The 26,294-nt window shown below is 47.5% G+C and overlaps 1 protein-coding gene across 2 annotated transcripts in view; it reads right to left on the reverse strand.

Annotated features, from left to right (window-relative positions):
* The window catches only part of svopl (SVOP-like), a 127,643-nt gene that overhangs the window by 13,990 nt on the left and 87,359 nt on the right, over positions 1–26,294 (reverse strand). For both annotated transcript variants that reach the window (XM_067999906.1, XM_067999905.1), the window contains exons 9-12: positions 18,586–18,714; positions 12,824–12,897; positions 10,925–11,118; positions 2,652–2,763 (exon numbers count right to left, since the gene is read on the reverse strand). In XM_067999906.1, coding sequence (XP_067856007.1) covers positions 2,652–2,763; positions 10,925–11,118; positions 12,824–12,897; positions 18,586–18,714 — 509 coding nt within the window. The remainder of the gene's footprint in view (positions 1–2,651; positions 2,764–10,924; positions 11,119–12,823; positions 12,898–18,585; positions 18,715–26,294) is intronic.

The following is a 26,294-nucleotide window of genomic DNA, read 5'->3' on the forward strand; positions in this document are numbered from 1 at the left end:
AAATCATGAATCATAGTGAGTTGGGAAATAAGCATGTTTCTAAAAGGAACTTGTTGGGATCACACTCTCCCCACCCCTCCCCCCACCTCTCCCCACCCCTCCCCCCACCTCTGCTGTCCTCTCTCCTTGAAGAAAGGTTTTCAAACCACATACATCACAAAAATAAAACTACTGATGTATTGGGGTCACTTGTGTAACAAACATCTGGGGCTGCAGGTATACTGGTACTTTTACACCGATGTGAATTGGATGAGTCCACATCCAATTGTGAGAGGCAGTATAACTCCGTATTCAGGTCAGTAATCTGCCTCTCTCGTCACTCTGACCACCATCCTCCTGGTAAGTGACCCACAAGTCACTGTACCGAGATTGTAAACGAAAGAAGACCAGCAATCCACTCCCAATGCAACGACATCACCCCACACTTTGTGCCTGCCACTGATTTTCTTCAAATTTGATATAACAGCAATAAGCAAGACTTAAATTAGACAATGAAAATTACATAACAATACTTCAGTCTGCAGATCATTCATTTTCCCAAATGCAGTGCTAAGATTGAGTTTTCAGAGCAGGTTGTACCAGGAACAAAGCCTGCTACATCATTTCCTCAAATCACAAAAAACTCCATCTCATACTGACAGTTTTGCTTCGGTCTCCCTCACTTGGAGTTTTACAGGACTCTCAGCGCAGCTCCTGACATCTATCACATAGGTACGGTGATGGAGGGGATTGGGGGCGAAGGACAGGTACGGAGATGGAGGGGATTGGGGGCGAAGGACAGGTACGGTGATGGAGGGGATTGGGGGTGAGGGACAGGTACGGTGATGGAGGGGATTGGGGGTGAGGGACAGGTACGGTGATGGAGGGGATTGGGGGCGAAGGACAGGTACGGAGATGGAGGGGATTGGGGGTGAGGGACAGGTATGGTGATGGAGGGGATTGGGGGTGAGGGACAGGTATGGTGATGGAGGGGATTGGGGGCGAAGGACAGGTATGGTGATGGAGGGGATTGGGGGTGAGGGACAGGTACTGTGAAGGAGGGGATTGGGGGTGAGGGACAGGTACGGAGATGGAGGTGATTGGGGGTGAGGGACAGGTACGGTGAAGGAGGGGATTGGGGGTGAGGGACAGGTACGGAGATGGAGGTGATTGGGGGTGAGGGACAGGTACAGAGATGGAGGGGATTGGGGGTGAGGGACAGGTACTGTGAAGGAGGGGATTGGGGGTGAGGGACAGGTACGGAGATGGAGGTGATTGGGGGTGAGGGACAGGTACGGTGAAGGAGGGGATTGGGGGTGAGGGACAGGTACAGAGATGGAGGTGATTGGGGGTGAGGGACAGGTACAGAGATGGAGGGGATTGGGGGTGAGGGACAGGTACGGTGAAGGATGGGGATTGGGGGTGAGGGACAGGTACGGTGATGGAGGGGATTGGGGGTGAGGGACAGGTACGGAGATGGAGGTGATTGGGGGTGAGGGACAGGTACGGTGAAGGAGGGGATTGGGGGTGAGGGACAGGTACAGAGATGGAGGTGATTGGGGGTGAGGGACAGGTACAGAGATGGAGGGGATTGGGGGTGAGGGACAGGTACTGTGAAGGAGGGGATTGGGGGTGAGGGACAGGTACGGAGATGGAGGTGATTGGGGGTGAGGGACAGGTACGGTGAAGGATGGGGATTGGGGGTGAGGGACAGGTACGGTGAAGGAGGGGATTGGGGGTGAGGGACAGGTACGGTGAAGGAGGGGATTGGGGGTGAGGGACAGGTACAGAGATGGAGGTGATTGGGGGTGAGGGACAGGTACAGAGATGGAGGTGATTGGGGGTGAGGGACAGGTACGGTGATGGAGGGGATTGGGGGTGAGGGACAGGTACGGTGAAGGAGGGGATTGGGGGTGAGGGACAGGTACGGTGAAGGAGGGGATTGGGGGTGAGGGACAGGTACAGAGATGGAGGGGATTGGGGGTGAGGGACAGGTACAGAGATGGAGGGGATTGGGGGTGAGGGACAGGTACAGTGAATGGGGGGATTGGGGGTGAGGGACAGGTACAGAGATGGAGGGGATTGGGGGTGAGGGACAGGTACAGTGAATGGGGGGATTGGGGGTGAGGGACAGGTACAGAGATGGAGGGGATTGGGGGTGAGGGACAGGTACAGTGAATGGGGGGATTGGGGGTGAGGGACAGGTACAGAGATGGAGGGGATTGGGGGTGAGGGACAGGTACAGTGAATGGGGGGATTGGGGTTGGGGGATAGGTACTGTGAAAGGGGGGATTGGGGGTGAGGGACAGGTACTGTGAATGAGGGGATTGGGGGTGAGGGACAGGTACAATGAATGGGGGGATTGGGGGTGGGGGACAGGTACGGTGAAGAAAGTGCTTAGGGATGTAGGACGTGGCAAAAGAGAGGTTGAGGTGGGTGGGCAGCTGGGCTATGGAGAATGTGGAATTGGAGGAGCAGGCTGGGTGAAGTGGAGCTAAGGGGGTGGCAGGATGATGGAAGAGCGGCTGGAAGATCCATGAATCGTAGGGACATTTTTGCGATACTGTTTTGTGTACAGCTTGTTGATGGACATTGGAAAAACACTCTCCTGTCAACAGTCAAGGGATGATGAGGGCTCATTCTTCAGAGCCAGTCGTCAATAGCCATCCTACCTGCTGCTACAGATGTTAAGGAAGAGAAAGAAAATGCCAGAGGTCCCCATCGTTAATGCCAAACTGCGACATCTTCCCAAGGTCTCAATGATGAAAGGACTGAACGGAACAACTGAAAGAAAAGATGTTTCAGTGGTAAGATAAAGACAGGAATGATTCAGTTCAAACCGTGTGTGAGACTTGTGAGGGAAAACAAATGAGCTGAGGAGATTGAAAATGAATTAAACTCGCGATAAAGACAACTAAAATTAAAGATGTTGAGGTTGTGCTCCTCGAATGAGGAATTAGTCGAGTACAAACTATTGTCTTCCCCAATTTTCTCGGTGAGGCAGACCTCCAGCACCTCACCCATGGTGCCATTCGTCATGTGGACAGTGACTGATGTCAAGTATGGCAGACATCACAGCCAGGCCTGGTCTTGTCTCGCCCGCAGTTGGTTATATCTGTAAGTTACTGACAAGCACCTTGAAAGAGAAAGGTTTTCTTTGAGGAAATAGAATGCAGCTTGCTACTTAAGGTAAACTAACCTTTAAGAGTCATTATTCAATAAGCCCAGATTTTCTGATTGGCGTTACATTAACCCGTTTACTTTAACCAGGTTAGCATCAGCGTTAAAGGATTCCCCATTGGAAAATCTAGTTAACCAGTGCACTACCAGAAGAGATTAACCCTGAAGAGGGATTTTCTAAGAGCTGTTTATGTTGGATGTAGGACCGAACAAAATAACTTGCATTTCTATAGCGTCATTCACAACCTCAGAATGTCCCAAAGTGCTTTACAGCCAATGAAGTACTATTTGAAGTGTAGTCACTGTTGTAATGTTGGAAACGTGACAGCCAATTTGCGCACAGGAAGGTCCCACAAACAGCAATGAAATAAATGACCAGATAATCTGTTTTAGGTGTTGGTTGAGAGATAAATATTGGCCAGGGCACAGGGAGAACTCCCCTGCTCTTCTTCGAATAGTGTCATGGAATCGCTTACATCCACCAGAGAGGGCAGAGGGGGCCTCAGTTTAACATCTCATCCAAAAGACACATTCACTCAGTACTGCACAGAAGTGCAAGTCTAAATTAGATGTTCAAGTTACTGGAGTGGGGTTTGAATCCACAACCTTCTGACTCAGAGGCAAGGGTATGAACCACTAAGCCGAAGCTAGCACTTTAAAACACTGAAGGAAAGGTCTGCAGTCATTTCCTGAAATCTTTCAATTGCCGCTCAGAATTTTCCGATTAAGACCATGGGCTCGATTTTAAAAGTAAAAAACAAGGGTTAGGGGCGGGGTGGCATTGAAAATTGCCACCATTTCTGACCCGCCCCCAACCCGCCTTCAACCCACCCATTTTCGGTTTTCACCGGGATGGGAAGAGGGGTGGGCGACCAACCCGCTCCCAGGAGGCGGATCGGGCCTTAAAACCTTTCAAGGAGGCTTCTGGCCTCCATTTTTAACTAATTCCCGATTTCTACCCCGTGGGGCTGGGATTCCCAGACCTTCTGTTTTACGCCTTGTGAAAGGAGGCGAGAAGGGCCGAGACTGCAGGTAGAAAGGTGCTTGTGGGTCCGGAGGAGCAGGAGTGCTTCCCCCAGGCCCAACAAGCCTACCTGCACCGACCCCCACCGCCCCAATCGCGGACCCCCCACTCCAATCGCGGACTCTCGACCCCGACCCTCGACCCCGATCATTCGACCTGATCCTCCCCCTCCGACCCCCCCCAACAATTGAAGATCCCGCGATGACCCCCGATCCCACCCACCCCCGCCGAGACTGAACCCCGATCTCATCCCCATGACTCGCGACCCCTGTGCCCATCTATGCCCACCCATTCCCCTTGCCCACATGTGCCCACCCATGCCCCTTGCCCACCCATGCCTCCCCCGTGCCCCTCCCCCATCCATGCAAACAAAGGCCTACCTGCAGACTTACCTGAAGACGTTCTCTCCCTGACTGGTCTCCTGTCTGACTGAGACCAACCTGTCAATCAGCTGGTCAGTCGGACGGGAAACCGACACGTCCTTACGTCAAAAATCGTAAGGATGTCCGGGAATCCTATACTAATGGGTTTCCCGACCTCAAATTGACCCCCCGCCTCCTTCCCAGCTCTGTTTCAAAATTGACCCCCTGTTCCAAATTTTCCAAAGGAAGCTGTGTCAGTCCTTGTCACTTCGACCAGTGTCTTGTTGGAGGGCCATTCCCAGGAATGTGGCACCATGGAGTGATATGGTGTGCAAATTTGTGCCTGAGATTCTCCACACAGCCTGGAGTTCACAGCAAATTCAAAACTACCAGAAAATGCAGATTAGTTTTACAATATCCTGATTGCTTAATTGTTTCACACCGTAACTATAGCGTCAGTGAGAAGCTGTTTCACTCGACGAGACCATCTCAATCCACTACCCTTTGGAGTCAGTTTAGGCCCTGACACATGACTTACATTAAACAAGTTCAGCATCAGTGCAATGTCCAATTCTGTTGGCCACACCACGATAGACATACAATATGTCGGAGAGGGAGTGTAAAGAGCAACAAGACTGATTTCAAGTGCAAAGAAAATTAACTATGAGGAAAGGCTGAAGAGAAGCATTAGCTTTACAGTCAAGGGAGAAGATTTAGGGGGTCACCAATGTCTCTATGTTGGTGAGGTAAACTGGGAATGTTTACTGCAAACTAAACCAAGAAAGTAAGACCAGAGGACATAAGTTTAAATTCTGAGAAATTGTTTAAAACAGTTATCAGGAGGAACTTTCTTCCTCATAGATGATACATGTTTTGGCATTGTCTACAAGGGAGGACAGTCAAGGCAATAATATTAGGAATATTCATAGTGCAGTCGATGCTACAATAGGAGAGTTCGGGTAGTAAAGGGATGGGCTTCAATGGCCAAATGGGAAGCCTGGTTGAAAGTCTCTCCTCCGACTGAGATCAGTTAAATCATCATGCAGCAAGGATGGGACCTGGGCCTTCCGGGCCTGTTTGGTTCAGTCTCACATCAGGTGATCTACTGAGAGCGTTTTTATTAAATGTGTTATATTAGTTTGCTCACTTTTCTCACTGGATTCCTCTCGGATGAAATCTCACCATGTATTTGAGGTGTTCGAAATTATGAAGGGTTTTTGATGAGGTAAATTGGGAGAAAAATGATTTCCACTGCTCAGTGAGTCAGTAAATTGAGGATATAAGCTTAAGATCATCATCAAAAGAACGCAGAGGGTTGTTGGGACATGGAATGTCCGACCAGAAACAGTGGTGGAAGCACAATCTTCAGGGGGTAGATTTTCAGCTTGCCGCCCAGGCTTAAAACTGGCATTGCAGATTGACCGCCCGTTATCACCGAGGAAACGAAAATCGGGCGGTTTCTATAACAGGCGGCCGATTCGCCACATTAGTTTTACACCCAAGCACTGGGTTGAAAATCTACCCCAATGGCTCTTAAAAGGGAAAGGGGATAAATATTTGAAAAGATTTAAAAGGACATGGGGAGAGGATGGAGGAATGGGACTAATTGGGCAACACGTTCAGGGAGCTGGCACAGGCAGGATGGGACGAATGGTCTCTTCCTGTGCTGTGATATTAATTCTAATATTGGCATATGAATGTGTGAACTCATTTGGATGCTCGTATTGCATAAGTTGAGCTCGCCCCACTTGATCTTAATAAATCTGCTCAGTGCATGGGCGAAGAAAAGCGAGGCTTCGTAGAGTTAGATCCTCTCCCTGTTTGGCCGATACTATCACCAGCAACACGTCAGTGCAAACTTACTGTGGTAACGGTGACAGTGTGGGAGGCACAGCCTAGGCGGAGACTGCTAATGCCAACTGATGCACATCACGTATCAGAAGGAAGTCATTTTGTTTATTATAATAGTGACCAAGAACGTTGCTGAATCTAAGAGCAGCCTTTATATTAAATGGAAAATTACTGGCATCTTTCCATTTTAATTCACCCACACAGGCTGCTGGATTCGAAACACCTGCATATCTAACCTGAAAGTGATCTGTCTCTCACCATGTAATCAGTGCACAGTCATGCCTAAATTTGCTAAACGCAGGTTTTATTTGTGCGGGATGCTCAGTTTAAGGAGCTTACTTACCCTTTTGCTTCAAAAGGTCAGCTCGACATTGGAGCCATGGGTCTGAGGAGGGGGGCAAACTATCAGATTAAATGCCTCAGTGTTGAACTCCCCGGATAAGGAAATCCTATTTATCGGGAAGGAAAGAAAGATAGAAATTGCACTTATATCGCACTTTTCACAACCTCAGGATGTCTCAAAGTGTTTTACAGCCAATAAAAGACTTTTGAAGTGTTGTAAGGTAACCCAAGTCGTCCTTTATCGAACACAACCCTCGTCTAAGCATGCAATTCTAATATTCTATTCTTGTTGCAATGTATTTAGTTGAATTCCTGGAACATTACTTTCGTATTGCAGCCCTTACTGTACACAACACATTTTTTGTGGCGTAGAATTAAGCTATCCCGTACAAAAATACCCTTTACACTTTGTTAAAAAATATCCAGTTTCATCGCTTAATTTTACTTGAGAGTTTCCTTTGCCACAAATTAAGCAACCTATTCAACTGTGTTGAGCATCACATCCAAGCCCAACCCTGTTCTCACCAGATATCAACACACGTGCTTTTCTACTGGATAATGGGCAGAAGCTGGAATTCTGGCTGATTTTGCCTCTTCTAACGCAAGGCCTGTGTCAGCTCTTTGAAAGAGCTGGCCAATTAGTCCCACTCCCCCTGCTCTTTCCCTATAGCACTGCAATTTCTTCCCTTTTAAGTATTTATCCAATTCCCTTTTGAAAGTTACTATTGAATCCGCTTCCACCATCCATTGCATTCCAGATCATAACAACTCGCTGCGGAAAATAATTTCTCCTCATCTCCCCCCTGATGCTTTTGCCAATTATTTTAAATCTGTGTCCTCTAGTTACCGACCCTCCGGCCACTGGAAACAGTTTCTCCTTATTTAATCTATCAAAACTCTTCACAATTTTGATCACCTCTATTAAATCACTTCTTAACCTTCTCTGCTCTATGGAGAAAAATCCCAGCTTCTCCAGTCTCTCCACATAAGGATGTCCATCAGGTAAGTGGGACATCGGGTGGGGGGAAGGGGTTGGGGCTGGACATCGGGAAGGGGGATGGGTCGGAGATCGTGGGGGTCAGAGGTCGTGGGGTCAGAGGTTGTGGGAGGTCAGAGGTCGTGGGGGGTCAGCCGATTGCGTGTGTGTGATTGCACGTGTAGGTAAGCTTGTTGGGCCTGGAGGAAACACTTCTGCTTCTCCTGGCCCACAAGCAATAAATGGGCAATAACCTGTTGAGCTGGCCGTTCTTACCTCCTCTTACGTGGAGTGAAGCAGAAGGCTCGGGAATCCTGGCCCCCAGGAGTTAAAATTTAAAAATCTATTAAAATGGAGGTCCGCAACCTCCTTAAAAGATTTTACTGACCGACTCTCCTCCTGAGAGTGGGTTAGTCTCCCAGCCCCCTGACCCTCCTCCTGAGAGTGGGTCAGTCGCCCGCCCCCAACCCTCCTCCTGAGAGTGGGTCAGTCGCCCGCCCCCAACCCTCCTCCTGAGAGCGGGTCAGTCGCCTGGCCCCCGACCCGCCTCCTGAGAGCGGGTTGGTCTCCGGGCCCCCGACTCTCCTCCTGAGAGCGGGTTAGTCCCCTGGCCCCCGACCCTCCTCCTGAGAGCGGGTCAGTCTCCGGGCCCCCGACCCTCCTCCTGAGAGTGGGTCAGTCCCCTGGCCCCCGACCCTCCTCCTGAGAGCGGGTCAGTCCCCTGGCCCCCGACCCTCCTCCTGAGAGCGGGTCAGTCCCCTGGCCCCCGACCCTCCTCCTGAGAGCGGGTCAGTCCCCTGGCCCCCGACCCTCCTCCTGAGAGCGGGTCAGTCCCCTGGCCCCCGACCCTCCTCCTGAGAGTGGGTCAGTCGCCCGCCCCCGACCCTCCTCCTGAGAGCGGGTCAGTCCCCTGGCCCCCGACCCTCCTCCTGAGAGCGGGTTAGTCCCCTGGCCCCCGACCCTCCTCCTGAGAGCGGGTTAGTCCCCTGGCCCCCGACCCTCCTCCTGAGAGCGGGTCAGTCCCCTGGCCCCCGACCCTCCTCCTGAGAGCGGGTTAGTCCCCTGGCCCCCGACCCTCCTCCTGAGAGCGGGTTAGTCCCCTGGCCCCCGACCCTCCTCCTGAGAGCGGGTCAGTCCCCTGGCCCCCGACCCTCCTCCTGAGAGTGGGTCAGTCGCCCGCCCCCGACCCTCCTCCTGAGAGCGGGTTAGTCCCCTGGCCCCCGACCCTCCTCCTGAGAGCGGGTCAGTCCCCTGGCCCCCGACCCTCCTCCTGAGAGTGGGTCAGTCGCCCGCCCCCGACCCTCCTCCTGAGAGCGGGTCAGTCCCCTGGCCCCCCACCCTCCTCCTGAGAGCGGGTTAGTCCCCTGGCCCCCGACCCTCCTCCTAAGAACGGGTTAGTCCCCTGGCCCCGGACCTACCTCCGTTAGAATTAGAAGTGGGCGGGTTGGAGGTGGATTTTACTTTTTTACATTTAAAATTATCCCCAAAGACGGCTGGGTGGGAAGATAAAAATGTAAAATCCACCTCCAGCCCGCCCACTTCTATTTCTATTTCTCAGCTGAGGCCTAACCAGCGATTTATAAAGGTTTAGCATAACTTCCTTGCTTTTGTACTCTATGCCTTTATTTGTAAAGCCAAGGATCCCGTGTGTTTTTTTTAACTGCTTTACCTGCACACACAGGTGGATCAGCTCCATTATCGTTCTATGAATGAACTTGCTCACCATTGCCTATCAAACCCTAAAATGGAAAGGTAAAATCAGCATGCTCGAATGGGTCTCTGAAATAAGCCCCAGGACTGGAGGAAGAGCCTCACATTTGTTCTTAGAACCAGGTCCACCTCACAATCTCGCCCACCATCCCTTGAGAATGACACAGCTCTGCAACACACCTTGTGGATGAGGCAAAGTTAGATATCACTATATTTGCTTAAAAGTCATATGAAGTCCAATCTTAGTCACTCACATTGTGCACTTATTCCTTATCGAATACAACCCTCCTCTCAGCTTGCAATTCTAAAGTCCAGTCAGCCAAATCAAAGCTCGACATTTCCTTCATCAGGTGGGTCTCAGAAAGCCGTAGGGCCCAAAGGTGCATATGGTTGGGTTTTCATACCCCTGTCCAAGGAACTAGCTGCTCCCCTTGGTGCATTTATTTCAGCTGTACCTGTTAATGGGTGGTGTCCTACCTGAGTTTTTAAAAATTCATTCTGGGGATGTGGGCGTCGCTGGCGAGGCCAGCATTTATTGCCCATCCCTAATTGCCCTTGAGAAGGTGGTGATGAGCCGCCTTCTTGAACCGCTGCAGTCCGTGTGGTGAAGGTTCTCCCACAGTGCTGTTAGGTAGGGAGTTCCAGGATTTTGATCCAGCGATGAGAATTTTTAAACAAGGTTTTACATTGCATGCTTAGTGTAGGGCAGTAAATATCATGCCTATCTCACAAGTAGGAATAGATGTTATGGATAAATCCACCGTTGTGACCTTTGAAGTCTGCACCTGAGAGCTACAGCCTGTTACCCTCATTGTTCACATAAACAGTGGGGCCTGCAATTCCCCCTTTTAGACTGAATGGTCTCTGTAATTAACGACCACTACCCAACGTGTGGCTTCGGAATGTGCAATTTCTGGGGATCCCACTTCATTAGCCAGAGGCAGACCTGTTGCAACGACACCTCAATCGGTGCAAAAAGTCTACATAGAACACACTGAGCGAAGACACAGACAGACGCACAGACAGATGCACAGACAGACACAAGATTTCCTTGCCAGCAAAACCTGTTGCCTCCTGGAACTCTAACCTTAGATGCAGAAGTGATGTAGAGTTGATGACCAATTGCTGCATTAAAGTTCTAGAGTGTGCATTAGTGTCTGGGAGTTTGTGATTTGTTTGTTGGAGTCCAATTTTTACACTAACATTTCCCAAAATCTTTCTGGCGCTCTATGTTAAGTCCATGAGATATCTGCCTTTTTGTTCCAGCTATCTAAAACGGCACCAATATTATTCCATGTTATACATCGAAGACATTTTAAACAGGCAGAACAGGCCAATTCTTCAGCTGTGAACATACTCACAAATCAACACAAAGCTCAGAGTCACGTGGACTCAAGGTCATGAGAACCAACAATTACATACAACAGAAAGGATAGATGATAACTAAACTTTTAAACAGAGTTAGATAAACAGAAATACTGACAGAGAGATTGTCCTTACACAGGAATTCTCCTAAAGTGCTGATGACCATGGTCTGGTAGTCTGCAGATTCGAACATCTTACAATGGCAGCTCTCCAATGAATTGTACACTTCTGATGCCTTGAAATCTCCCATAGTGCGACAGACTGGATTATTTTCCAACAATTCTGAGCTGGTTAGAACCAGCCCATAATAAGCAAATGCTGTTCCCAACCTAGAAGAACCATGGAGGTCAATTACTTCAAACAGGTGCCTGCTTTCAACTGGCTTCAACGCAAGTTATTTTACCAGAATAATTTCAGCATATCCTCTCAGAAAATCTTTACAAAATACAGTCAATCATCACAAGTCTGATTTAAGTGAGCTAGGCCAAGCAGAAGTACGGTGTCTCAGAGCCTCCAATTTGGCCCGTTGTTTTTATGACCAAACCTCCTCAGGCATTCCTCAAACTGATCAGTTTTAAATACAAAGAGCGATTTATTATTGCTCAAATCTACCCAGAAACAAGGTACTTCCACTGTCTCGGAGACTTTTTGTGCCATCCTTTAAGTGGTAAGTTTTAAAATCTGTGGGACATTGAAGTCTCTTAACCTAATCATTAAGCGAGGTCAATATGATTGCCAATGGAATTCAAAGACCCACATTTTGTATATTTCTTGAGTCATACAAGTTGGATAACAAATACTCCCATAACCAGCATACAATATATCACCACAAGTCACATATAGGGATCTGTACAATATCCAGCTGTTGGTCAAGCAACTTGTGTCACCAACAGACAAGTTTTATTTGATTCAATTTTCTTTGGGTTGATTCAGATGTCAAATCTATAACATTAAATTTGCTCCGTATGTCGCCCACTTCTTATTTGGTCATCACCATTCTGTGACACACAGTCACACCTGAAGTTCAACAACTCTACCACTAGATGGAGCTTCCAGCCCTCCGGAAGGTGCAGATCCCACACCAAAACCAACAGCATTAACGCACGGAAATTCCCTTTATCCTGACTTTCCAATGGGCAAAGCCATGAGAGGTTGAAATGTTCCCGAATATTGTCTCAATTGCAAGGGGAAATTAATTTAAAATTGAAGTCTGCAAGAGCGAGCTCCACAGCTCAAGCAGCTGACTTCCTTAGCTCCCAAACTGATGGCCGTGACTTTGAGCCCCAGTGATATCGATCGCTGGACTGAAAGCGTTTCATCAGGTAGAGAGTTCGATCACACAAAGGCTAGCCCTGGTCATCCATCTTTCCCTGCAGAAGTCACAGATCCGTCTCATGGCTCAATCTATAGCTCTGCAGCCAATCATGGACAAGGCGAGAGCCCAAATTATCTCACCTGCCCGAATACAAGAGGATGGAAGGCATTTCCCAATGGTCTGGTGGATCAGCACACTGTCCGGGTATAGCATAAGGTCCGGTGGTCGCAGGATTGATCAGCAGCCTGTGCTAAATTAGCAGATCCCAGCCTTAGTTACAACCACTTCAATGGTATCAGCCACAAGCCACTGCTCCTGCTTACTAACCCAGTGACAATTCATGCAGAGACGTCGGGCGAAGGCCAGGATTAGGCTCTGCTGTGAAGCCTTTCATGGTTCAATGTCCCAACACTCACAATCCAGGCTCACACCTGAAGAACAGTCACATGGGGGAGGAGGAGAGGGAGGGGAGGAGAGGAGGGGGAGGGGAATCAGAGGGCTGTCTGCGTCCGTGGAACCTGTCACCCAAAAAGGACTCACTGGCTTCAGGAGAAGAGGGGGATGACAACTGGGGGAAAAAAATAGAAAAGCACACAAGGAGATAAAGAAAATGAGAAAAATTGGGACAAAAGGGAAAAATCTATATGATTTGCTGGTCATGGTGCATTTACAGTTTTGTTTTAATGTCTGGATACAGTTTGAGGGCAGATGACATTTACCAGATGAACCAGGACTGCAGTGTTGTGCGTCTGTACTCGACATCGACCAAGTCGAAAATTCCTCCCCTCTTTCCCTAAAGACAAAAATGAATTCAAGTCAGGAATTTGGCAAAGTCATTCTTTCTATCAATAAAGAACAGCCAAAATTATCCTATCGCAACGACGGCCAATGCACATGGGGTACGGTAGCATAGTGGTTATGTTACTGGACTAATAATCCAGAGGCCTGGACGAAAATCCAGAGTCATGAGTTCAAATCCCGCCACGGCAGCTGGCGAATTTAAATTCAATTAATTAAATTAAATTAAATTAATTTTAAAAAATCTGGAATTAAAATACTAGTATCAGATGGCCATGAAACGACCGGATTGTCGTAAAAACCCATCTGGTTCACTAATGTCCTTTAGGGAAGGAAACCTGCCGTCCTTACCCGGTCTGGCCTATATATGACTCCAGACCCACAGCAATGTGGTTGATTCTTAATTGCCCTCTGAAATGGCCTAGCAAGCCACTCAGTTGTAAAATCTCGCTACGAAAAGTCACAATAATAATAAAACCGGACGGACCACGAGGCACCGGACACGACAACGGCAAAACACCAAGCCCAGTCGACCCTGCAAGGTCCTCCTTACTAGCATCTGGGGACTTGTGCCAAAATTGGGAGAGCTGTCCCACAGACTAGTCAAGCAACAGCCTGACATAGCCATACTTACAAAATCATATCTTCCAGACTCTTCCATCACCATCCCTGGGTATGTCCTGTCCCACCGGCAGGACAGACCCACCAGAGGTGGCGGTACAGTGATATACAGTCAGGAGGGAGTGGCCCTGGGAGTCCTCAACATTGTCTCTGCACCCCATGAAATCTCATGGCATCAGGTCAAACATGGGCAAGGAAACCTCCTGCTGATTACCAACTACTGTCCTCCCTCAGCTGATGAATCAGTCCTCCTCCATGTTGAACACCACTTGGAGGAAGCACTGAGGGTAGCAAGGGCACAAAATGTACTCTGGGTGGGGGACTTCAATATCCATCACCAAGAGTGGCTCGGCAGCACCACTACTGACCGAGCTGGCCGAGTCCTGAAGGACATAGCTGCCAGACTGGGCCTGCGGCAGGTGGTGAGCGAACCAATACGAGGGAAAAACTTACTTGACCTCGTCCTCACCAATCTACCTGTCGCAAATGCATCTGTCCATGACAGTATTGGTAGGAGTGACCACCGCACAGTCCTCGTGGAGATGAAGTCCCGTCTTCGCACTGAGGACACCATCCAACGTGTTGTGTGGCACTACCACCGTGCTAAATGGGATAGATTCAGAATGGATCTAGCAGCTCAAAACTGGGCATCCATGAGGTGCTGTGGGCCATCAGCAGCAGCAGAATTGTATTCCAGCACAATCTGTAACCTCATGGCCTGGCATATTCCTCACTCTACCATTACCAACAAGCCAGGGGATCAACCCTGGTTCAATGAGGAGTGTAGAAGAGCATGCCAGGAGCAGCACCAGGCGTACCTAAAAATGAGGTGCCAACCTGGTGAAGCTACAACTCAGGACAACATGCACGCTAAACAGCGGAAGCAACATGCTATGGACAGAGCTAAGCGATTCCACAACCATCAGATCAAAGCTCTGCAGTCCTGCCACATGCAGTCGTGAATGGTGGTGGACAATTAAACAACTAACGGGAGGAGGAGGCTCTGCAAACATCCCCATCCTCAATGATGGCGGAGTGCAGCACGTGAGTGCAAAAGACAAGGCTGAAGCGTTTGCAACCATCTTCAGCCAGAAGTGCCAAGTGGATGATCCATCTCAGCCTCCTCCCGATATCCCCACCATCACGGAAGCCAGTCTTCGGCCAATTCGATTCACTCCACGTGATATCAAGAAATGGCTGAGTGCACTGGATACAGCGAAGGCTATAGGCCCCGACAACTAGCTCCAGAACTAGCTGCGCCTCTAGCCAAGCTGTTCCAGTACAGCTACAACACTGTCATCTACCTGACAATGTGGAAAATTGCCCAGGTATGTCCTGTCCACAAAAAGCAGGACAAATCCAATCCGGCCAACTACCGCCCCATCAGTCTACTCTCAATCATCAGCAAAGTGATGGAAGGTGTCGTTGACAGTGCTATCAAGCGGCACTTACTCACCAATAACCTGCTCACCGATGCTCAGTTTGGGTTCCGCCAGGACCACTCGGCTCCAGACCTCATTACAGCCTTGGTCCAAACATGGACAAAAGAGCTGAATTCCAGAGGTGAGGTGAGAGTGACTGCCCTTGACATCAAGGCAGCATTTGACCGAGTGTGGCACCGAGGAGCCCTAGTAAAATTGAAGTCAATGGGAATCAGGGGAAAAACTCTCCAGTGGCTGGAGTCATACCTAGCACAAAGGAAGATGGTAGTGGTTGTTGGAGGCCAATCATCTCAGCCCCAGGACATTGCTGCAGGAGTTCCTCAGGGCAGTGTCCTAGGCCCAACCATCTTCAGCTGCTTCATCAATGACCTTCCCTCCATCATAAGGTCAGAAATGGGGATGTTCGCTGATGACTGCACAGTGTTCAGTTCCATTCGCAACCCCTCAGATAATGAAGCAGTCCGAGCCCGCATGCAGCAAGACCTGGACAACATCCAGGCTTGGGCTCACAAGTGGCAAGTAACATTCGCGCCAGATAAGTGCCAGGCAATGACCATCTCCAACAAGAGAGAGTCTAACCACCTCCCCCTGACATTCAACGGCATTACCATCGCCGAATCCCCCACCATCAACATCCTGGGGGTCACCATTGACCAGAAACTTAACTGGACCAGCCATATAAATACTGTGGCTACCAGAGCAGGTCAGAGGCTGGGTATTCTGCGGCGAGTGACTCACCTCCTGACTCCCCAAAGCCTTTCCACCATCTACAAGGCACAAGTCAGGAGTGTGATGGAATACTCTCCACTTGCCTGGATGAGTGCAGCTCCAACAACACTCAAGAAGCTCGACACCATCCAAGATAAAGCAGCCCGCTTGATTGGCACCCCATCCACCACCCTGAACATTCACTCCCTTCACCACCGGCGCACCGTGGCTGCAGTGTGTACCATCCACAGGATGCACTGCAGCAACTCGCCAAGGCTTCTTCGACAGCACCTCCCAAACCCGCGACCTCTACCACCTAGAAGGACAAGAGCAGCAGGCACATGGGAACAACACCACCTGCACGTTCCCCTCCAAGTCACACACCATCCCGACTTGGAAATATATCGCTGTTCCTTCATTGTCGCTGGGTCAAAATCCTGGAACTCCCTTCCTAACAGCACTGTGGGAGAACCGTCACCACACGGACTGCAGCGGTTCAAGAAGGCGGCTCACCACCACCTTCTCAAGGGCAATTAGGGATGGGCAATAAATGCTGGCCTCGCCAGCGACGCCCACATCCCATGAACGAATAAAAAAAAAAAGTTGGTGCAGCTTTCTCCAGCACTGGGGCCCAATATTGCGCTCCCGGTGTATTCCTGGCAACAGCGCGTTTTCTACCGCTGGTATATTGAGGGGACGTCTCCAGGCTTTGAGAGGTCCCCTCATTAGCATACTGCTGGTGCATGATGTACTGCGAGCAGTTCTCTCTCTAAAAACTTTTGGAAAGTCCATCTTTTCAACCAAGCTTTCAGTCACCTCTCCAAACTCTCCCATCTTGACTCACCATCTGTTCCTTCAAACTATTTTTTTTCTCCCACCTCTGTGAAAACATTGGGACGTTTTGCGTTTTAAAGGTGCTGTATAAAAGCTACTAGGTGCTATTATTGTCATTGTTGTAATTATCCTGGCCAACATTCCTCCCTCAACCAACACCACCAAAAACTAATTAACTACAGATTAACTGGGCGTGCAACCATTGCTGTGTGTAGGATTTTGTTGTGTGTAGGATTTTGCTGAGTGCAAAATGGCTGCCCCATGTGCCTACATAACAAAAGTCACTGCACTTTCAAGTAATTAATAAAGTGCTTTGAGACACTTGATGAGACACTATATAAATATGTCTTTCTTTTCATACTATAATGCTGAAACAAACACTGTTACAAGTAAAGCAATGCGAACAAGAAACCTTTATTAGGATATTAACCCTCTGCAAAATGAAACCCAAAATATGTAAATAAAAAAAATAAAATTTATTTCCACTTGCCCACTCTTCCCTTCCCATTTTTTTTCTCTATCTCTTTAATTTTCATTAGGCTAACCTTACATTTACTTTGTTTCTATCTAATATAACCTAATCTATTCTATAACATTTTGGTTTCAAGGTAGTAAGTTTTATACACTTTTAATTCTCAGTCTCTTGGCTGTCCATTTTGGAGGCAAGATCCAAAGCTAAAACTATGGCCTTTGACTAGCTGAACATGGGCTCCAAAAGATAAGGTTTTAAAAAAAAAAATTAATTAAGGCTTAGAACTCCAAAGATTGGCCTGGGTACGTTAACCTTCTCCACCTGCTGATCTTCTCCGCTCCACACCTGACAGTGCTGACTCTTGCTGGGACACAGATCCACTGGTGCTGGACCTTGCCTAGTTGTCCATTCTTCTTGTGTGAACTTAGATAGCGAACACCAGTTACACAAGGCTTGAGCAGTCCCTTTTTAGCCCAGGGGCACTGAGGCCAAATGTAGCTCCCCCTAACCCATTAGAGAAGGTATGGCCAAGTTAGTCTTGTTAGAATTCTCTCATCAAATAGGTAAATGTTACACTTTAGTTATCTCCTCTGCAACCCAGATTGAAGGAAACCTGGTTGTAAAATTACATGTGTAATGTTTGGAGTCAATAATGCACCAACATTAACAGTTCTTCATAAATAGCCTTTATAAACTGAGGAGACAACAAACCAGTGTCTTAAGAAAAATATCCCACCAGGGTTTCCATTAGCCTTTTGACCAGCTGGCTTTGGCTCAACTATAGAAGTTTACAGCACTGGAGGAAGTCATTCGGATCTCCATGCTCTTTGCTACAGCAATCCAAAACTAATCCTATTGCCCACACACCCCTTTTTACATAGAATTAAAGAGAATTTACAGCACAAAAACAGGCCATTCAGCCCAACTGGTCTGTGCTGGTTTTTATGCTCCACACGAGCTTCCTCTCAACCAACTTCATTTAATCCTATCAACATTTCCTTCTATTCCTTTTTCTCTCATGTGTTTATTTAGCTTCCCCTTAAATCCATCTATGCTATTCAATTCAACTACTCCATGTGGTAGCAAGTTCCACATTCTAACCACTCTCTGGGTAATGAAGTTTCTCCTGAATTCCTTATTGGATTTATTCGTGTCAGAATATATTTATTTTGTACTTTATGCATTCCATATTTGAAGATGTCCCACTGCTAATCCATTGACCTGCTGTCTAACATTTTGCCCAGTTTATTTGGACCTGATTCCATATTATCTGGCTGAACTTTGCCTTTTTCCAATCCAGCACCCTTATCTTTGACTCTTCACTATTCTTATATTGAAGCTAACTACATTGTAGTTACTATTTCCCAATTGTTCTCCTACTCTCACATCAATTAGTTACCCACTTCATTTCCCAGGACTAAATCAAGCATTGCTTCTTTCCTTTTTGGGCTAGAAATCTACTAATCCTGGATGCATTCTAAAAAGCATTCCCCAAAGATCTCAATTTAACACCAAATTTGCATTATTTTGGTGATATATCAATGTAGTCTTATCCTTTTACCAGAAATGTACTTACTACAAATATCAGGGTATTATTTGGACTTACCATGTGAGTCTCTATCAAAGAGCCCTGAGGGAGGCAGGAGTGGTTCATCTTTGCAATATAATTGAGGGTCTCAATAGCACGCTGAGTGTTCCCCACAGAAACGTTGTAACGTGCCGATTCTGGAATATACTGAAAAAAGAGAGATGATAGAGGTTCAGCGTAGTGGATGGATGGGTGGGCGAAAGGGTGGGTGGGCGAATGGGTGGGTGGGCGAATGGGTGGGTGGGCGAATGGGTGGGTGGGCGAATGGGTGGGTGGGCGAATGGGTGGGTGGGCGAATGGGTGGGTGGGCGAATGGGCGAACGGGTGGGTGGGCGAACGGGTGGTTGTGTAATAGATGGATGGGTGGGCGAATGGGCGAACGGGTGGGTGGGCGAACGGGTGGTTGTGTAATAGATGGATGGGTGGGCGAATGGGCGAACGGGTGGGTGGGCGAACGGGTGGTTGTGTAATAGATGGATGGGTGGGCGAATGGGCGAACGGGTGGGTGGGCGAACGGGTGGTTGTGTAATAGATGGATGGGTGGGCGAATGGGCGAACGGGTGGGTGGGCGAACGGGTGGTTGTGTAATAGATGGATGGGTGGGCGAATGGGCGAACGGGTGGGTGGGCGAACGGGTGGTTGTGTAATAGATGGATGGGTGGGCGAATGAGTGGGTGGGCGAATGGGTGGGTGGGCGAATGGGTGGGTGAATGGGTGGAGGGATGGAGAGATGAGTGAGTGAATTAAGGGATGAATGGGTGGAGGGATGGACCAACTAAGGAGCCTGAAATACAGGACAGGTCAAACACTTCTCATGACCAACAAAAAATGTGCCCAATATTTTTTGCAGCTCTAGAGGAGAGACACGTGCTGGAGTCACTTGAGGAAATATTTGATCACACTCTCTTATGGGGGAGGAGAAAGAAGAGATTTTAAGAAATATACTTACTTAGAGCCAAGATGTGAGATGGAGATGTGAGATTGTGGAGGTAGTAGTATAATTTGCCAAGATAGGATACAAACAGTAAGGCAGAAATGAAGCAGTTATGGATGTAGCCTGCATTGAAAACACAGTTCAGGACAGGACACCTACATAACATAAATGAATACAGGTGACTTATCCAACTGGAGTCAGTGATTCTTCATTACCTACTAGGACATTGCTGATTAACTCCTTCGGCTAAGTCATGTAACTGCATTGCACAAACATTTCCACAAAATCATTTAATGCTTTATCACCTGTTGGGCAAATGCTAGAATGTTTGATACAGTACAAAGTGGTTTTGCTTGGAGCAGTCTTTGTTAATAAGCAATTGAACACACCTAAAATGTAAAGTACATTTTATCCGGTTTACATCTCTCCCTTCTAGTATTACTGCAGATTATCTTATTATACTTCCAACAAAAATATCAAGGAAATCCAACACCCAGGTTGAAAACACTCGTTCTTTGTTCCTTTAACTGGGGCATAATTTGGATTTCTTTGGTGAATTCCCTGCTTTTCAGCAATGGCGAGAGATTTCTGCGATATTCCCAACAATTCACCTTGTGCTGAAATATTTCGCTGGATATTTTTCAATTGTTTAAATTTTCCAGTCACATCTAAGTGCTGATGGGAACGCTCTTCAATTGACTACTTTTGTCAATGTCTTAGCTGAGATTTTACCAAAACACAACTGGGGGAAAAATTCGATTAGGGTCCGTTTCGGACGGTGATGGACCCTGCACAGGCAGGATGCAGGTTTGGCCCCACGGGGGGACTTGCCTGCAATCAGCGTTCCTTTCCAAGCCTTGCACGTGGAATCAATGCAATTTGCACTTTCCACCACCAGAGGGAGCTCAATCTCTTAAAGGGAGGATGTTTCTTAGAAATCTCTTAAAGGTAGCTGGTACCTGTTATTTGATGAAAATAACAGTCTACTGTCTGCACGGAGTCTGAACAGAGATCAGACATCGCACATGTAAAACACAGATGCAGGTCCCATCCCTATGTTTACACACTGATGAGTTATGTTAAAACATTGAATAAAGGTTGCGCACTACTAAATCCCACATCCTCCAATCTGCATGCCAGACCTCACCAATCTGCCGATCTGAGTTGGTACCAGGCCTGTGAGAGTGCATGCACCAAGGTTCTCTGCTGATGCACTAGAGACCTTGGGTGCAAGAGGAGGACAGAAGGAGGGGCATCCTATATCCGCGGGGTCGGGGAGGGGGGGCGGGGGGCAAGAGGCCCTCCAGACATATACTCAAAAGGCAGTGGGACGCAGCGGGGGACGAAGTCAATGCCAGACGCACAGCATCATGAACACGGATGCAGTGCAGGAAGAAGTTCAATGCTTTGACATGAGTGGGCAAGGTGAGTGAGGTCAACTGTCAAGTGGCATCTCCTACCAACTGCACCATGCACTACACCCCCATCCCCCACATACCAACAAACTCTTACCATCAGTACTCAACTCTTCCAATCAGATGCTTCCTCTCACCCTTACACATTACCACTGTTGCAAGCCGCCCACCCACAACTCACAGGCCACACACACTGGCAGCTATTCAACCATGACAGGCACATCACCCAGGCACAAGTACTTTTCTTGCAGGAGAAGGTGGCGCATATCAAGAGGCAGCAAGTGGCCGTGGCATTTAGCCCATCGAGCCTGTTCCACCATTCAATGAGATCATGGTGGACCTGTGACCTAACTCCATATACCCGTCTTAGCCCCATATCCCTTAACACCCCTGGTTCACATAAATCTATCAATCTCAGATTTAACATTCACAATTGAGCCAGCATCATCTGCCGTCTGTAGAAGAATGTTCCAAACGTCTCCCAACCTTTGCATGTAGAAGCATTTCCTAACTTCACTCCTGCACGTCCTGGTTCTAAATGTTAGGCCATGTCCCCGCGTCCTAGTATTCAAGTCTAGGAGACCTCCAAAAACAGTTACAAATGTCTCAGCAGCCAACGGCAATAATCCAGTCACTAATCTGTAAATCCTGCATGGTCCCTTTAAATAGCACTGGTGGGGGGGTCCTCCAGGCATCACGTTCAGATGGTCGGGATTAAGACTGTGCGTTGAGTTGAGCGTTAAGTCCCAAAATGGTGTCTATCACTTTAAATCAGCATTGTACACTGATTGAAGCCATTTTCTCCCTACTTTACGTGATTCCAGCATTCGTTATCTGTGCCTACGCTAACTCCTATAACAAGATGGCGTCTGGCGCGCGTCACGCACGAAACAACGGGCGCCACACGGCCCAATTTAGCGCCCAATGAATTACAATTAAAATTCACCGAAGGATGAGGCTTCCCCAATTGCTCAGCTGCCACAAGCAGTTTGTAGCACTAAGCCCTACTTGGAGGTCTCGGGTTCGGTCCCTGGTCTTTGTTGAGTTAGCACCAAGAGTGGTGCTGTTGGCCTCAGTCACTTTGGGCTGGGATTCCAAACTCTGGTTGTTATCCAGTGACCTTTGCTGGCAAGGCTACATGATTGGACTTTAGATAAGGCCAAGATCGGACATACATAGAAACACAGAAAATAGGAGCAGGAGCAAGCCATTCAGCCCTTTGAGCCTGCTCCACCATTCAATATGATCATGGCTGATCCTCTATCTCAATACCATATTCCCGCTCTCTCCCCATACCCCTTGATGCCTTTTGTGTCTAGAAATCTATCCAGCTCCTTCTTAAATATATTCAGTGACGTGGCCTCCACAGCCTTCTGTGGTAGAGAATTCCACAGGTTCACCACCCTCTGAGTGAAGAAATTTCTCCTCATCTCAGTCCTAAATGTCCTACCCCGTATCCTGAGACTGTGACCCCTCATTCTTGACCCCCCCAGCCAGGGGAAACATCCCCCTGCATCCAGTCTGTCTAGCCCTGTCAGAATTTTATACGATTCAATAAGATCCCCTCTCATTCTTCTAAACTCGAGTGAATACAGGCCGAGTCGACCCAATCTCTCCTCATACGACAGTCCTGCCATCCCAGGGATCAGTCTGGTGAACCTTCGCTACACTCCCTCCATGGCAAGTATATTCTTTCTTAGGTAAGGAGACCAAAACTGCACACAATACTCCAGGTGTGGTCTCACCAAGGCCCTGTATAACTGCAGTAAGACATCCTTGCTCCTGTACTCAAGTTCTCTTGCAAGGGAGGCCAACATACCATTTGCCTTCCTAACTGCTTGCTGCACCTGCACATTTGCTTTCAGTGACTGGTGTACAAGGACACCCAGGTCCCTTTGTACATTAACATTTCCCAATTTATCACCATTTAAATAATACTCTGCCTTTCTGTTTTTCCTTCCAAAGTAGATAACTTCACATTTATCCACATTATACTGCATCTGCCATGTATTTGCCCACTCACTCAACTTGTCTAAATAGCCTTGAAGCCTCTTTGAATCCTCCTCACAACTCACAATCCCACCAAGTTTTGTGTCATCAGCAAACTTGGAAATATTATATTTGGTTCCTTCATCCAAATCATTGATATATATTGTGAATAGCTGGGGCCCAAGCACTGATCCCTGCGGCACCCCACTAGTCACTGCCTGCCACCCCGAAAAAGACCCATTTATTCCTACTCTCTGTTTCCTGTCTGTTAACCAATTTTCAATCCATGACAGTATATTACCACCAATCCCATGTGCTTTAATTTTGCACACTAACCTCTTATGAGGGACTTTATCTGAAAATCTAAATAAACCACATCCACTGGTTCTCCCTGATCTATTCTACCAGTTACATCCTCAAAAAATTCCAATAGGTTTGTCAAACATGATTTCCCTTTCATAAATCCATGTTGACTTTGTCTAATCCCGTTGATATTTTCTAAATGCCCTGTTATCAAATCCTTTTGTTTTTAACCCCTCAGATAATGAAGCAGTCCGTGCCTGCTTGCAGCAAGACCTGGACAACATCCAGGCTTGGGCTGATAAGTGGCAAGTAACATTCGAGCCAGACAAGTGCCAGGCAATGACCATCTCCAACAAGAGAGAATCTAACCACCTCCCCTTGACATTCAATGGCATTACCATCACCATTGACGAAACTTAACTGGACCAGCCACATAAATATTGTGGCTACAAGAGCAGGTCAGAGGCTGGGTATTCTGCGGCGAGTGATTCACCTCCTGACTCCCCAAAGCCTTTCCGCCATCTATAAGGCACAAGTCAGGAGCGTGATGGAATACTCTCCACTTGCCTGGATGAGTGCAGCTCCAACAACAGTCAAGAAGTTTGATACCCTCCAGGACAAAGCTGCCCACTTGATTGTCACCCCACCCACCACCCTAAACATTCACTCCCTCCACACTGTGGCTGCAGTGAGTACCATCTACAGGATGTACTGCAGCAACTTGCCAAGGCTTCTTCGACAGCACCTCCCAAACCCACGACCTCTACCACCTAGAAGGACAAGGGCAGCAGGCATATAGGAACAACATCACCTGCACGTTCCCCTCCAAGTCACATACCATCCCGACTTGGAAATATATCGCCATTCCTTCATCGTCGCTGGGTCAAAATCCTGGAACTCCCTACCTAACAGCACTGTGGGAGAACCTTCACCACACGGACTGCAGCGGTTCAAGAAGGCGGCTCACCACCACCTTCTCAAGGGCAATTAGGGATGGGCAATAAATGCTGGCCTTGCCAGCGATGCCCACATCCCATGAACGAATGAAAAAATGACGTAAACTAATGCATCCATATTTCCATGGCTACTTCTTTTAGTACTCTGGGTTGCAGATTATCAGGCCCTGGGGATTTATAGGCAATGGCTAACATTTAAGGAACAAATGCATGAATTGCAACAATTAAACATTCCTTTCTGGCGCAAAAACACAAAAGGAAAAGTGGCCCATTAATTTCTCCAGCACTGTTTTTTTACTAATACTAATTTCCTTTCATTCCTCCTTCTCACTAGTCCCTTGGTTCCCTAGCATTTCTGGGAAGTTATTTGTGTCCTCTTCCGTGAAGAGAGAACCAAAGTATTTGTTTAGTTGCTCTGCCATTTCATAATTCCCCATTATAAATTCTCCCAATTCTGACAGTAAGGGACCTACATTTGTTTTTACTAATCTTTTTCTTTTTACATATTTGTAGAAACTTTTACAGTCCACTTTTATGTTCCTTGCAAGTTTACTCTCTCACTCTATTTTTCCCTTCTTAATCAATCTCTTGGTCCTTTTTTGCTGAATTCTAAACTGCTCCCAATCCTCAGGCTTGCTACTTTTTCTGGCAACTTTATATGACTCCTGTTTGAATCTAATACTATCCTTAATTTCTTTTGTTAGCCATGGTTGGGCCGCTTTTCCTTTTATGTTTTTGCGCCAGAAAGGAATGTATAATTGTTGCAATTCATGCATTCGTTCCTTAAATGTTAGCCATTGCCTATCCACCATCATGCCTTTTAATGAAGCTTCCCAATCTATCATAGCCAACTCACTCCTCATACCTTCATAGTTTCCTTTGTTTAGATTTAGGACCCTAGATTCGGATTGGACTACTTCACTTTCCATCTTAATGAAGAATTCTATCATGTTATGGTCAATCTTCCCTAAAGAACCCCGCACAACCAGATTATTAATTAGCCCCTTCTCATTGCACAATCCCCAATCTAGGATAGCCTATTCCCTGGTTGGCTCCTCAATGTACTGATCTAAAAAAACCATCTCGTACACACTCCCGGAATTCATCCTCCACACTAATTTGGATAGCTGCGATGCCCTCTTTGGTCGAGAACCCAGCCAACACTCACTGTTGCTGCGTGGTGTGATGGGTGTGGTATGGTGTGATAGGCAGCCTTATACTCTCAGCTGTGCCTCATTACGGGTCCCAATAAGCTTAGAGACTATGGAGTTTATTGCTTGCATGCTCGGTCCCCAGGTGGCTAACGTTTAACGCTCTGAAAGAGTAGCAGTTCTCACCTAAATTAAAAAAGGTTCCATATTAAGTTTAAGGTGTTCAGTGCACCACCTGGGCACTTTCATATCCGGATTTGCACAGGGTTGCAGTTGTAATTTAAGGCAAAAATGGCCGTACCATGGCACTCGAAGACACTCTGTGACATTTACTGTCAGCCTTGGCTTAGCAAACAAGAATTCAAATAGAGTCTGATGAGAGGAAAGGATGAAATTGCACTGTGTATTATTAGTGAGGAAAACATCAGCTGGGATCTCTCTGTTACATTAATGAAGAGATTAGCACCTTAGTTAAAATGGTGAGCAAAGACATCTTGGACATAAGCGACTGTGACTACAGAGGCCAATTTCAACTCAGAGGGTATGTACCAAGGGTCTGCTCCATTATGTTATAAAATGTTTGTGAGTGCAGATTCACCAGAATGATACCAGGGCTAAAAGGGTTAAATTATGAGGACAGGTTATATAGACTAGGTGTGTATTCCCTAGACTATAGAAGATTAAGGGATGATCTAATTGAGGTGTTTAAGATGATTAAAGGATTTGATAGTGTAGATAGAGAGAAACTGTTTCCTCTGGTGGGGGAGTCCAGGACAGGGGAGCACAATCTTAAAATTAGAGCTAGGCCATTCAGGGGTGATGTCAGGAAGCACTTCTTCATACAAAGGGTAGTGGAAATCTGGAAGTCTCTTCCCCAAAAAGTTGTTGAGGCTGGGGGGTCAATTGAAAATTTCACAACTGAGATTAATAGATTTTGTTAGGCAAGGGTTACAGAACCAAAATGGGCAAATTAAATTTT

The sequence above is a fragment of the Heptranchias perlo genome, chromosome 18, assembly GCF_035084215.1.
Source record: "Heptranchias perlo isolate sHepPer1 chromosome 18, sHepPer1.hap1, whole genome shotgun sequence".
Taxonomy (NCBI): domain Eukaryota; kingdom Metazoa; phylum Chordata; class Chondrichthyes; order Hexanchiformes; family Hexanchidae; genus Heptranchias; species Heptranchias perlo.